Source organism: Spermophilus citellus (assembly GCF_964194105.1).
Source record: "Spermophilus citellus genome assembly, chromosome: 8".
NCBI lineage: Eukaryota > Metazoa > Chordata > Mammalia > Rodentia > Sciuridae > Spermophilus > Spermophilus citellus.
In genome coordinates this window covers 66,340,850-66,354,753 of record NC_138189.1, presented here as the reverse complement: position 1 = coordinate 66,354,753, position 13,904 = coordinate 66,340,850, and the positions used below count along the sequence as shown (strand labels likewise).

The window sequence follows — 13,904 nt, the reverse complement described above, 5'->3', positions numbered from 1 at the left end:
TAAAGAACAAAGGTTAGCTTTGAAATGCCTAGAAATTATTCAAGAAAACCTGACTATCAGGTTGTTGACTGATGAAAGAAATCTCTAGGAGCTGTCTCAAACTGGTGGCTTGTAGGATTACTGGACCTCCAAGATATATGGTCTGGCAAGTACAATGTTTCAGTGTTTTACTCAACATTGAAATTCTTCAGAAGTACACTATAAGACTGATCACTTGCTATAGCATTCAACCATTCAAAACTCTGTTATCTGCCTAGCCGTTGTGTGTATTTGGGTTTGTGACCTTGCAGAGAGGGTGACACACAACAAGGTTCTCCTTATCAGAAAGAGCTGAAGGTGCTGACTGGCAGAGGTCCTTTGTGTGTTTTTCCCCCCTAGGAACTTGTTCAGCCTATTCCCACCTCCGTCAATCTCCGTGGGTGCCTAATAATAACTTGGTGTCCTCCCTCATAGGTACTATAAGATCACCGTGGTGCTCATGTGCTTTGTGTTCCCCACGGTGGTGCCCTGGTACATCTGGGGAGAGAGTCTGTGGAATTCCTATTTCTTGGCCACCATCCTCCGTTACACCATCTCCCTCAATGGCACCTGGCTGGTCAACAGTGCTGCCCACATGTATGGAAACCGGCCCTATGACAAGCACGTCAGCCCTCGACAGAACCCACTTGTCACTCTGGGCGCCATTGGTGAGTAGGGGAATTGAAAGTCCACGGGGAGAATGACATTTCAGTTATTTTATGGGATCTGTAAAAAGAAGGAGTGGAGTGGAGTGAACTTGAGCTTTGACCTTAGAATCCCGGCTCTTGCAAACTCATGTGATTTCTCTGATTTGCAGGAATACATAAATTGCTTGGTGCAGTGCCTGCTACATAATAGGTGATCAATAAATAGTAGTTATTTATTTTTACTACAGAAGTTTTCCTAAAGAAGAAGCAGCAGTTGACTTTTCTCTCAAACTTCCCTGGCCACTCTAGCCTTGACTGTCAAATCATGTGGCAGGAAAAGGGGGCTTCAAACAGAGAGATGGGAAGAAAGGAGACATGGACTCTCCAGGGACGACAAAATGCTTAAGAGCTAGGCTAATGGAGTCATGTGAGTTTGGTCAAGTCCTGGATCCTCCACTTTTTCTCTGGGCAAGTGATCTGGCTCCCCTACATTTGATGTCCTTATCTGTAAAGTAAGGATAATAGTAGCCCTTACCTCCTCCTGGGTTCGTTGGAGAGTCAGATGAGTTAATACTTAGTGTTTAGAATGGTGCTTAGCAGCTTAGCATGAAATCAGCCTTCTGTGCTGTGGCTTTTATTGTTAGCCTTATGGGCTTAGGTGCATTACTTGTCCCTTCTGTTCATTTGCATTTTAAAATGGGGATGCTCATAGCAGTTAGCTCAGAGGTGTGAGGATAATAGGAGTTGATACCTGGTAAGACACACGTGGCCCTGTGCCTGGCACACAGTAAGTGATTCATAAATATTAACTACTTCTTTACAGAAGCAACTCAGACTCCTTGGTAAGCTGAGTCCTGAACACAGAGATCAATTCAGGAAGGGAGATTCCTACTGCTAGACAGGAACCGTCTCTGTGCCACTCAGCGATGAGTTTCCGCCACTATTTCATTCTATTAGTCATCTATTTGTGAAGACCTCAGGGATCCTAAAGATTTTGTCAACTTGGGCTAGCAGCTGGATGAGAAGGTAGAAATGGGTCTTGGAATTAAAAGAGGAGGTGTTTCCTGCCCCTCCCCCCCGCCTTCTTTTTCTCTCACCCCTTATCTTCTGAGGACCACAATGAGGGGCGCCACATCCAGAAGTGGGGATAAGATGAACCATCACATCTTATATAGGAATAGATGGGCCGGGAACCTGCAGAGCTGGACATTGGTGTTAAGTCTGTCCAGGCCAATGCTGTACTCCCAGGAGGTTTGCTTCATAAAGGCTTGGAAGGCTTGTGTTGCATTTCATAGTCCAGCAGAGCGGGGAGTGTATACGTAGTGCCTGTCTGAAAACAGGAAGAAACTCCTCCATACTGTACTCCACGAAAAACACCAAAAATGATACAAGTGAAGGGCAGAGAAGGAAAGAGCTAAAGTAAAAAAGAAAACTGCAGACCACAGATGAGTCCATGTGATGGACTGATTGTAAAGTGGAGTCCCTTCTTCCAGTATGATCAGAGGAGAACCAGTACCCACTCGAGAAGTAAGGGGAGAGTCTGTTTTCAGTCCTCAAACAGCTGAAAACAGCACCTGGCGACTCCACTCCCCGATTTTATACCCAAGAGAAATGAAAACGTGCCTGCACAAAAATTTGTATATGAATGCTGACAATATTATTTATAGTAGCTAAAAAGTGGAAAGGAACCCAAATGTCCACCAGCTGATGAACAGATAAATGCAATGCAGTGTATCCATACAATGAAATACTACTCAGCAATGAGATCATGTTAAGAACAGGCTAAGTGAAAGAAGCCAGTCACAAAGGACTACATGTTGAATGACTTCATTTACATAAAATGTCCAGTACAGGCAAATTATGCAGACAGAAAGTAAGCTGGGAGGGATTGGGAAGAGGTTGAGGAGATGGCAAGGAAGTGTGGGCATATCTCTGGGAATAATAAAAATGTTATAAAATTCACTGTGGTGATGGATGCACAGCTCTGTGAATATTCTAAAAGCCTTCCAATGGGATAGTTTTAAAGGGTGGATTGTATGCTATGTGAACTATATCTTAATAAAATCATATTATAAAATTAAGGTAATTTTACAAAATTAATTAATCTTCAGAGAAGTGCAAATGTAAATCAGAATGAGATATCACTTCCACTGTTAGAGTGACTATTAGCAAAAAGACAAAAGATCACCAGCACTGGGGAAGATGTGGAGAAAAGGAAACCCTTGCCCACTGTTGGCGGGACTGTAAGTTAGTGCAGCCATTATAGAAAACAGTATAGAGGTTCCTCAAAAAATTGAAAATCAAACTCCCATCTGATCTGACTCAGGAATCCCACAGCTCGGTATGTATCCAAAGGAAATGAAACGACAATGTTGAAAGAGAGATTTCTGTACTGATTGAAACATTGTTCACAATAGCCAAGATATAAAATCAACCTCAGTGTTCATCCATGGATGAATGGATAAAGAACATGCATTATGTAAATGTGGAATATATCCACAATGGAATATTCTTTAGTCTCAGAAAAGGAAATCCTGTCATATGTGACAGTCTGGATGACCCTGGAGGACAGTGTGCTAAGCAATCAAAGCCAGGCACAGAAAGATAAATACTGCATGTTCTCAAATGTGGAATCTAAATGGAATGGTGGTGACCAGGGTGGGGTGACAGGGAGGCTGGGAGTATTGGTTAAAATATACAAAATTCGGGGCTGGGGATGTGGCTCAAGCGGTAGCGCGCTCGCCTGGCATGCGTGCGGCCCAGGTTCGATCCTCAGCACCACATACAAACGAAGATGTTGTGTCCGCCGAGAACTAAAAAATAAATATTAAAAAAATTCTCTCTCTCTCTCTCTCTCTCTCTCTCTCTCTCTCTCCTCTCTCACTCTCTCTTTAAAAAAAAATATACAAAATTCCAGTTAGATGCAAGAAATAATTGATCTATTGTACAATATGGTGACCATAGTTAATAACAATATATTGTGTCTTAAAAATTGCTGAAAATAGGGCTGGGATTGTAGCTCAGCGGTAGAGCAATCGTCTAGCACGTGCAAGGCCCTGGGTTCGATCCTTAGCACCATAAAAAAAAAAAAAAAGTATAAAAAAATTGCTGAAAATAGTGTTCTTACCATAAAAAATAAGTATGAGAGGTAACATGTTAATTAGCTCAATTTAGTGATTCCACAGTAAATATACATATTTCAAAACATGTTTGTATGATACATATATATTTTGTCAATTTAAAAAGTAAACAAAAGAAACACAAAAAAATCAATTTGGAGAAGCCCTCATACCTTTCATGAACATATTTTTGAAAAAATGGTAAGGGAGGAGAGCAACTCATTGGGAGAGGGAAAATAATATATGGATAGGTTTGAGATTTATTTTTTCTTTTTGGTACCAGGGTTTGAACCCAGGGACGCTTAACCACTGAGCAACCTCCCCACCCCATTTTATTTTTTATTTTGAGACAGGATCTCATGGAGTTGCTTAAGGCCTTGCTAAGTTGCTGAGTCTGGTTTTGAACTTGCAATCCTCCTGCCTCAGTCTCCAGAGATTACAGGCATGTGCCACCACCCAGCTGATTTTGGATATTTAAAGATCTAACTCCTTAATTTACTTATCTGAATAATTCTGATTCCCCTCCTACAGGCTCTCCCAAGAAGTCTTGCTGTCATCACTCCAGTCCTCAAAGACTCTTTTTCTTTTATAAACATGTCAAAATGATGATCTGCTATCAGCCACTTAGCACTTAGCTTGAGAAGTCCAGCTTGAAGTCTTTACTATTCACACAGGAAATTAATCTTGTGATTTTTATGCTGATAACTAACAGCATTATTTTTCTGTCCACACTGAATCTAACCAACTGAGAAAATGTTCTTGAGGGCTGAAACCAAGTCTTTTGCTCCCCACAGAGCCTGACATAATGTCTTATACATGATAGACCCTCAGAAAAATGGGTGATAGCCTGGCACAGTGGCATATCTTGTCATCCTGATGACTTAGGAGGCTAAGGCAGGAGGACTGCAAGTTCAAGGCCAGCCTCAACAGTTAAGCAAGACCCTCAGCAACTTAGGAAGACCCTATCTGAAAAAAAACAAGAAATAAAAATAAGAAATTAAAGGACTGGATAGCTAAGTCACCGTTGGGTTCAATCTTTAGTACCACCCTCACAAAAAAGGGGTGATACAAAAATCTATGCAAGTAGGTGCCCATAACTGAGGAGTGTTATATATACACAAATGTGGTATTATATACAATGGAGTTTTATTCAGTCATAAAGAATGAAAAATATCATTTGCTGGGGATGTGGCTCAGTGGCAGAGAGCTTGCCTGGCATTCCTGAGGCCCTGGGTTTGATTCCTAGCACTGCAAAAAAGAAAAAGAAAAGAAATTATGTTAGTCACTGGTCAGTGGATAGAACTGGAGAACATTGTGCTAAATGAATAATCCAGACTCAGAAAGTCAAGGGTTGAATATTTTCTCTCATATCCAGAAGCTAGAGAGAGAATTTTTTTAAAAAGGGGATCTCATGAAATAAGGGAGGGAGATGGAGAGGGAGGGAGGAGGGGAAGACATGAGGGAAATACTGGGTAATATAATCTACCCAATTATGCTATGTGCTTGTTTGAATATCCACAATCAATCCCACTGATATAATTATAATGTTATTAATTAAATACACTAAATAATAATAATAATAATAATAATAATAATAATAATAATAATAGAATCAGTAAAATAGTCAAACAGATCAGGGAGAGAAAGAAAATGAAGGAAAGGAAAGGTCCTGAGATTGATTAAATTTTGTCATGTGCATGTACAAATATGACACTATTAGTGTATACACTATTGGGGTATCGGTAATACACCACCAACAGAGAAATCAGTACAGAGAGGAGGTGGTGGAGTTATGTCAAAGGCTCTCTTTGTCTTCCAGGTGAAGGTTTCCACAATTACCATCACACCTTTCCCTTTGATTACTCTGCGAGTGAATTTGGCTTAAATTTCAACCCAACCACCTGGTTCATTGACTTCATGTGCTTGCTGGGGCTGGCCACTGACCGAAAACAGGCCACCCAGGCCATGATCGAGGCTCGCAAAGCCAAGACTGGAGATGGCAGCGGCTGAATCTGGAACAGCGTCCCCACCTCTGCCTCGGCTCATGGCTCTTATCACTGCGGTTCCCTTGTTCGTGGGTCGTAGGAGGGGGTGGAGGATGGGGAAGGAATGGGATCTATGTGATGTGGGATTTTCTTGTTTTCTCAAAATGATGTCAACTCTAACTATTGATAAAAAAAAATTTTAGTCAATATTAGGATCATGATTTAACATTAGAATGTGGACATGTGATTTCTTCACTGTAGCTACAATGTGTCATATATACATTGTTATGTGCTTGTACATGATGTTAACCCTGGCAGGATAGATATTTAACTCTTTCAGTGTGATCCGAGAGAATATTTGTTTTATTTTCTACCAATTAACCCAGTATTGCTTTTAAACATACCATCTAAAGGAGCAGAGAGGTGGGGTAGAAGACAAAAGAGGGGTCTTCACAGTAACAGAAGAGTGTTCCTGTTTTGTAATTACTGTGTCTGTGTGCTTTTTATTTTTGGGTTTTTTTTTTTTTGGATTGTTAATGTAAGAGATTCAAAAACTTTAAAAAATGAGGATAATGGAAATGACTCTTCTCCCCCCGCCCCCTGTTTACAGCTAGCTAATGCTCCACTGCCTTTGCTTTAAATGAGATTGGTTCACTACTAAGCTAGTTTTGTGCTCTAGCCATATGCTCAGCCCAACCTATAAATCAATGCCTGTTTAGATGTTTGATTTTGTTCTCTTTGCTATTGTCATTTTAAAGGTGTATAACTCACACATGCCAGACATCAAATTAAGCTCAAATGAAGCTCTCATTTAAATGTTTAGACACATAATTTGTATTCTAATGGATCCTAGCCACTGATGCATGTACGTTAGCTACTCCTGCTAAATAAGTGTAATAATTTTTCACACCAGGTCATCAGATCTTAATAACTGAGAGTTGTCTAGAACTCTTTGTCTATTAACGTTTCATTTGCATGCTCCGTCATTGATTTTGCAGCAAAATATAAAGTGATCATTATGTAGTTTCTGGACTAAAGCAATTTTTGTTTGTCCAGTTATCTTGTAAAGAGCATGTCAGATTAATGGAAAATCGTGCCCTTTGTGTTAGATGTGTGTATACAAAGGAAGGCTCTATAGCGATGTTGTTATAAGAGTACTTTGAAGATAGATATTTTCAGGAACAATGTAGGACTTAAAATGTAAGTTTTAGAAAGAGAAATGATGCCAATCAGAAATTATCATAATGAGGTTCTTTATCCAGCAGGTGTTTAACCATGTTATTTTGCCATTAATAATGTATAAACTACAAGTGATTTACAATAAATAGTTATGAATTCATTGGTATTGTCATCCAGATGCTTACATGTTGTTTTTTGTTTTTTATTTTTTGGTGGTGTGAGGGATTGAACCTAGGGCCTTGTGCATGCAAGGAAAGCACTCTACCAACTGAGCTATATCCCTAGCCTCCAGTGTTCTAGAGAGAACGTTATTTTGAAAGCACTTGATGCTTCTTGATGACCACATTTGACTTGGGCTCTGGACACCAACAACCCTGAGACCAGATCTCTCTCGTTCCACCTGCCTAAGGTCAGAGGGAAAGCCAGCTAGTTCTGTGCAGAATACAAACCCCCAATGTTATTGTTCCCCATTTCTCACATACCAACACTCTCACTTCTCTGCTTCTAGCTGATAAATAGGAACCTCTACTCCTACATGTCACCCAGAAGAGCATGAAGGACCTCCTTCTCCACGCTCCATCAGTTGTGATCAGAGGTGGATGAGATGGGCTCATACTCCCACTCCAGTCTTGAGTCTCTCAGTTTTGCCTCTGTTCCATCAAAGTCTCTATCTTTTATCCCAAAACAGCTGTGCTGTTGCATCAGACATAGACTTCTTAGCCCATAGCTTAGTGATTCCAGCCATTGATGGCTGCCAGACCAGATCTCATTGTGTAAGGACCCTTTGGATACACCTGTGGCATTTCTCAGCCGCTTCATATTCCAGTCACTTATTGCTAAGACCTCATATGGAGTGTTGGTGGTTGCATTCCAAGATGAGTTTGTACCAGCATGACCTAAAATGATCCTGACTGGGAATGTTTTATGTGAACTTTTGACCCCTGAAAGTGATAAACTTACTTGCCCATTGATAGAAAAAGTTACATTTGGGGTAGCTATTTGAAATCTTTTCACAAAAAGAGGATATTTCCCAGTTAGTACAGATAAATTCAGAGTCCCACTCCTCTGAACTTGAGTGCCACCGTCTCTGTCTACAGCAACACCTATGATAAACAGGAAGAGGTAGACAAAGTTTGGATCTCTCTAGGCTCCTCCATATGAACCCTCCCTGCAGGTCTCAGCAGCATCTAAAGGAAGAGAGTTACCCTAAGCCCATTCAAGGAGGCCCTGAAGAGGTTGAGACTAGTTTTGGAAAATTCAGTTTAAGCTAAGGGAATGATCTCCCCGTGTCCTGTGTCCTCGGTCCTACAAGGTTTACCTGAGAAACACCAACCTCTGCATATAGTCAAGGGGAGCCAAAGGGAAGCAATTCCATTAGTGCATATCCCAAGGTGTCATGGCAGCTGTGTGGAGCTGGCCTGGAATTAGGGTGCCAACTCAAGTGCAGCTCAAGTCCCCAGCTGTGCTACTGGGAAGCTGGGTGACCTTTAGAAAACCAATCTTCCTGGATTCAGTTTTCTTATCTGCAAAAAGAGAGAATTAAATCAGACCCTATCTAAGATCCACTCAGCCCTAATGTAAAATGGCAGCAACAGGGTCCTGACTATGTCTGACCTCAGATTTGAGACACCTCTTAAGTCAGTACCTGTCCTTTCTGGGACCTGGAGGATAAAATTAAGGAGAACTAATTGAGTCTGAATGGGAGAACAAAGACAGAGGCTAAAAGGATAGAATGTTCCTCATTCAAAAAAAAAGAAAAAGAAAAAAAAGTCACACATATTTCACTTATTCACAAAATGTGATGAAGCAATAAAATATAATCCACCATGATTAATGACAGAATATATTGGAAAAAGCTCTACAACTTTGGGGTAGTAGAAATAGCACTAGGCTCAGAGTCTTAAGACCTGAATTTGAACTCTAACACTTGCCCTCACATGCTGTGTTCTATAGAGCATGTTTCTAGGCTCCACCATATTGAAAGTGCCCTTTGCTAACCTATTAAGACTCTCTGGGCCCCAGTTGTCCTCATCCACAAAGTGGGAACAGTTGCACTTTGGTGCATCCAATGATTCTGGAAGCTTCAGCTTCATGCAGTGCCTACTGCATCTTAGAGTCCCAGGCTACTCAGTTTAGGGTGAGTGGCAAGTCCCAGACACAAGCTGAAAATTGGGAGTGTGCCCAAGGCCACAGACTGAAAGTGGGGAGGGCCAGCGTGTGGGCCTGATTTTGCTGCCCTAAATTATAGAGCTTCAGCTTCACCTTCCATATGGAAGTTGACTGGATTGATTTGTCGTGTTCAGCTCTGCCCTTTGGGGGGTCTTCACTGTTCTGTTTGAAGACGTGAATGTGCCTCACTCAATGTATGGTCTTTTTTCCTGTCCCTCTGAAGCTCAGGCCTCCTCACTGTGCCTCACAACTTCATTAGGGGACAAGTCAGGCCTGCAGTGTGTTCAAGCTTCAGTTGGCGGCTCACTGAAGCTGAGACAGAAGATTTGCAAAGGAAAGAGATTGAAGCTCGTGAATAAGAAAGAGCATTACCAGGGAGGTTCATTTCTCTATTTCATTCCTGTCCCCAATTACAAAAGAGACTGAAAATGAGTTGCGTTCTCAGTGGCGGCTCATGTGGGGCGTAAAGGAAAAGGAAGGAAAGAAATATCCTAACTTTTATAATCTTCCTTTTTGACTCCCCCATTTTTAGCTCAGGGTGTTAGTCAAAATCCTTTCCTTCCTCTTCCTCTGCGTCAAGGAAATGCTATAAATGAGCTGGAAACTCCTCTGCTTGTTCTCTCTCTGCTGTTCCCGTGTGGACCTTAGAGTTAATAGCCCTCCCCCCGACCCCCAGGAATGTTCCTGACTTCTAAATTTGCAACATCAGAAGGAGAGGAAGGAAAGCCCTGGTCTTAGGGCACCTGTGACACAACAAGCTGACAGTCTGTGTAGCCATTCTGGCTCGGACACAGCCTTTTTCTTTCCCTCTTCCTCTCAGCCTCCACAATATCTCTGAGTCCCCATCTGGACAAGTAGTCAGGCGGCATCCTGTCCATCACTACCACCCAGGACTCCAGAGGAAAACACAGCTCTCAGCCTGAGTTAGCTGGGGGCTGTGAAGGCTTTGCCCTGAGAGAACCCTTGGTTACAGTGCCTGACCTATTTTACTATGGAGAAAAATGACTTTGCCTTCCACCTGTCTACATCCCTCACAACTCCCATGTGTTACCTAGGTGTCCCCTGTTTTCAGTCCTCTAGCAGGCGACCTTTTATGTTGTCACTGAGAACATTTTCAAAACTTGCTCTTATATCAGAAGCACTAATGACTGGGCAGAGCGAGCAACCCTTGTACTATCGATGGACAAGGTGATGGGCCACGCCAGGGTGGAGTGTGATTATATTTTCACAACTGGATTTTAGGTTCACAGCATATGGATTGCAAAACACGGGTGCATAGAGGGTGCTTCGTTATCCTGGGCTGTGCGACAAGATTGCTAGTGGAGTGGGTTTGGGAGAGATGGGCAGGGCCTTCCAGGTACGTGTTGGGATCATTAGTGGAGGGTAAATGAGGCTAACTGAATAGCCAGTGTCTCAAAGCAAGACTGAATGGCCATGCAGGTGGTGACTCTCCAGTTCCAGTAAACAAGCTCCTCCCACCTGAGGTGGTGGGAAGGGCAGACCTGCTTTGGTTCCTTCCTGGCCCTGCAGTGGCTGCCTGTGAATAAAGAATGGCTGTTACAGCTGACAGAGCTCCTTAGACTTCCTCCTCAGAACTCAAGGACACAGGTTTCTAGTATCGTAAAGTGCTTATGCCAGATGTGCCAACCAGTGTGTGCAACTATTTGCACCATTCTCTGCAGCTCCTGCTGAATCGAGCTATTTGTAACACACAGGGTCAAAATTCTCAGCATCAGCTTTTGAGGATGTGTACATGGTCCACCACGACCAACTGGGGAAAGAAGATCTCAACACAGAAACTTTAGCCTGGATGGTTTCAAATTGCTATTTTAAAACACCTAAGGAATTGGTTCCCCACGTCCAGCTGACAAGGCACTCATGTTCAAAATAAGCAATGATATATTGGACCCTTTTTAACCACTTTTTTAGTCCAATTTGAAACCAGGGGCCTAGGTCAGTCTTAAGATACTGAAAAGGGCAGGCCGGTTGGGTGAGTTTGGTTTATGGTACATTACCTGATTCTTTGGCTCGCATCAACACAACTGAAGGATATTTACATGGGTACTTTTTTGGGTTCAAACAGCTTAGGAAAAATAGGCAAAAGCTCTGCTTCTTCATTTGTAATGTGTAAGAGGTATAATCACTGATTGCTTACATTTTTTAGATCAGAAACTACAGGAATCCATTACTATAACAGATACCTGAGATAATCAACTTATAAAGAAAAAAGGTTTATTGTGGCTCACAGTTGTGTTGTTTCAGTCCATGACTGGTTGGCCCTGTTGCTTTGGGCCTGTAAAAACACATCATGGAGGATATGTAAGACAGAGCAAAGCCACTCACCTCATGGCCAGCATGCAAAAGAGTTAGAGGAAGGGACTAGTGTTCCACTGTACCTTTCAAGGGCATGTCTCCAACTTCCTGAAGACCTCCCACTAAGTCCCACCCTCTAAATGTTTCAGTATCTCCCAATAGCACCAGAGGCTGGGCTCAAAGCCTTTAATACATAGGTCTTTAGGGGACAGTCCAGATCCAAACTTCAGCATTCTATCTTTGACTCCCAAAGGTTCATGTCTCTCTCACAATGCAGAATGCATTCAGTCCGTCTCCAAGAGTCCCCTGAGCCTCCTAACTATTCCAGGATTGCTCAAAAGTCCAAAGTCTCCTTTAAAGGTAAACTCTTAGCTGTTGTGATCTCCTATAAAAAACTTAAAACCACAAATTATATTCTTCCAAGACACAATGGTGGCCCAGGTAGAAGGCAAACATTCATATTTCAAAAGGCAGGAACAGGAAAATAGCAAGAAAGGATCAGACTGAAGCAAGACAGAAACCCAGCAGGGCAAACATTCAACTCTACAGCTCTGTATCTGGCATCTGGTGCACACTGCAGGGGGGATATGGGCTCCCCAGGGCTTGGGCTGCCCCGCCCCTGTGGCTTTGCTGGTTATAGTCCACATGGCCACTCTCTCAGGCTGGCTCTGCATGCTGCCTGCCGCTCCCCTTGGCAGGTGTCCATATTTCTGGAATCTCTATCTTCCTGGGGTCTCCATTACAGCTTCAATGTTACTTTCACGGTTCCCTGTATTGTCCTGTGGGGGGCTGTTTGCAGGGATTCCAACCCTACCACAACTGTGTCATAAGGTGATATGTCATTAACATGGATGGAACATGTTTGTGTCTTTCTAAAATGTCAGAATTTATTGAATGACAACAAATTCTCAGGCTACACCCTTTTCATCAGCAGCAGTTCACTGAGTACTTGTGGGTTACCTGGTAGTCATAAGCCTGGCAAACACAAGCTCTTTTATTTCAATCTTAATTTTTGATATCTATAACCCTTGAGGCACTCATACTTCACACAATGGATACATAAGAAGTCACAGGAAGACCAAGAAAGGGTTAAGGCGGCTACAGAGTCACAGAATACTGTGCCAGGAGCACGGGCAAAGAGACACATGAAGGCCGAGTCAAAGAGTCACTGTGGGTGGTCGGATAAGGATTTTAACAAACCAGTTCCACAGAGTTGTCAAAGCAGAAGGTCTGGACAGATGGCAGTTTCAGTCTCAGAGTGTCAGCTTGAGCTTTCAGCTTAGAGTGGGTTGTGTGTGGTCATAACAGGCATGAGAACCCACACTATGATGAAGCTCTATAGGGACAGGAAATCAGAGGTTTGTTCCTGGGCAAGGACTGTGATGAGTGACCGGGTGATGGGGTCAAGGTGTTACCATGACCAGACTCCTTTTATTGAGTCTGTCATCCTTCCTTTTATATGTCTCGAGTGTAGGGTTCTCATCTGGCGAGTTTGATAGGTTTCCATGTCTGGTGTTCTTGACATGATTTGGGATGTCCACGTGTCCAGATACTCCTTGATTCAGTTTGAAAAGTTGGCACATACAAGTGGTTTATCAATTTGTGCCTTATGATGGTGCCAGGCAGATGGTGGCTGTTTCCTTGTGCAAAGTGTGGAGTCATTCTACCTTGGCACTTGGACTCAAAATGGAGTAGCTCATGGCAAATTACTGCTTTCAAAATGGAGTAACTCAGGCTTAGGCACAGCCTTAAAACTGCTGTTCTATACATCAAAGAGTAATTCAGAACAGGGCACAGCCTGGCCTCCTGGGCTCTCCTTTGAAATCTTGATAGAAGCCTCCACGATCCCATAACTCTTGACTTCTGCATGCCTGCAAAACCAGCACTATAAGTGTCAGCTGGACATGGGGAAATAATTCCTTGTGTGCTTTCAGATTAACAGGATGTCTGTCCTGAGCTAGTTTCTCAAAAGAATTAGCCTTGGAAAATCTCTGAAACAAATTTACATTCTACAGCTCTGAGTCTGTGATGGCTATAGTCTTGTCCATACTTGAGATGCCCTCGAAGCATCTTTCTATTGTTCTTGTGCGAAGAACTTCACTTTTTAACCACACCCTCCTGGATCAAAAATTCATATGTACTTTTTTTCTGAAATATATATATTTCAGAAAAAAAGTACATATATATATTTGTATATATAAACCTTATATGTACTTCTTTTCTTCTGTCCTGCAAAATATTTCTAATACATCTGTTCTGCTCCTTTTTCTTTCTGCTTCTCACTGTAACTCTGACTAAAGCAGCCTGTAATACTCATGTCACAGCCTGAATGCTGTGCTGCTTTGAAATTTCCTTCTGCTGAATAAATTATTCTGTCACCTTTAAGCTAAGCTTTCCATAAAATCTTAGGGCATGGACAAAATGTGAGAAAATTCCTCGCCACAGTTCATCAATGTTGGCCTCTAGTCCAATTT

General features: G+C 42.3%; 1 protein-coding gene across 1 annotated transcript in view; it reads left to right on the top strand.

Moving 5' to 3' along the window:
• Window positions 1–7,108, top strand: part of SCD5 (stearoyl-CoA desaturase 5) — a 156,701-nt gene extending 149,593 nt beyond the window's left edge. The window contains exons 4-5 of the mRNA XM_081304329.1: window positions 454–686; window positions 5,604–7,108. Coding sequence (XP_081160455.1) covers window positions 454–686; window positions 5,604–5,794 — 424 coding nt within the window. The 3' untranslated portion in view covers window positions 5,795–7,108. The remainder of the gene's footprint in view (window positions 1–453; window positions 687–5,603) is intronic.
• Window positions 7,109–13,904: the final 6,796 nt, after the last annotated feature.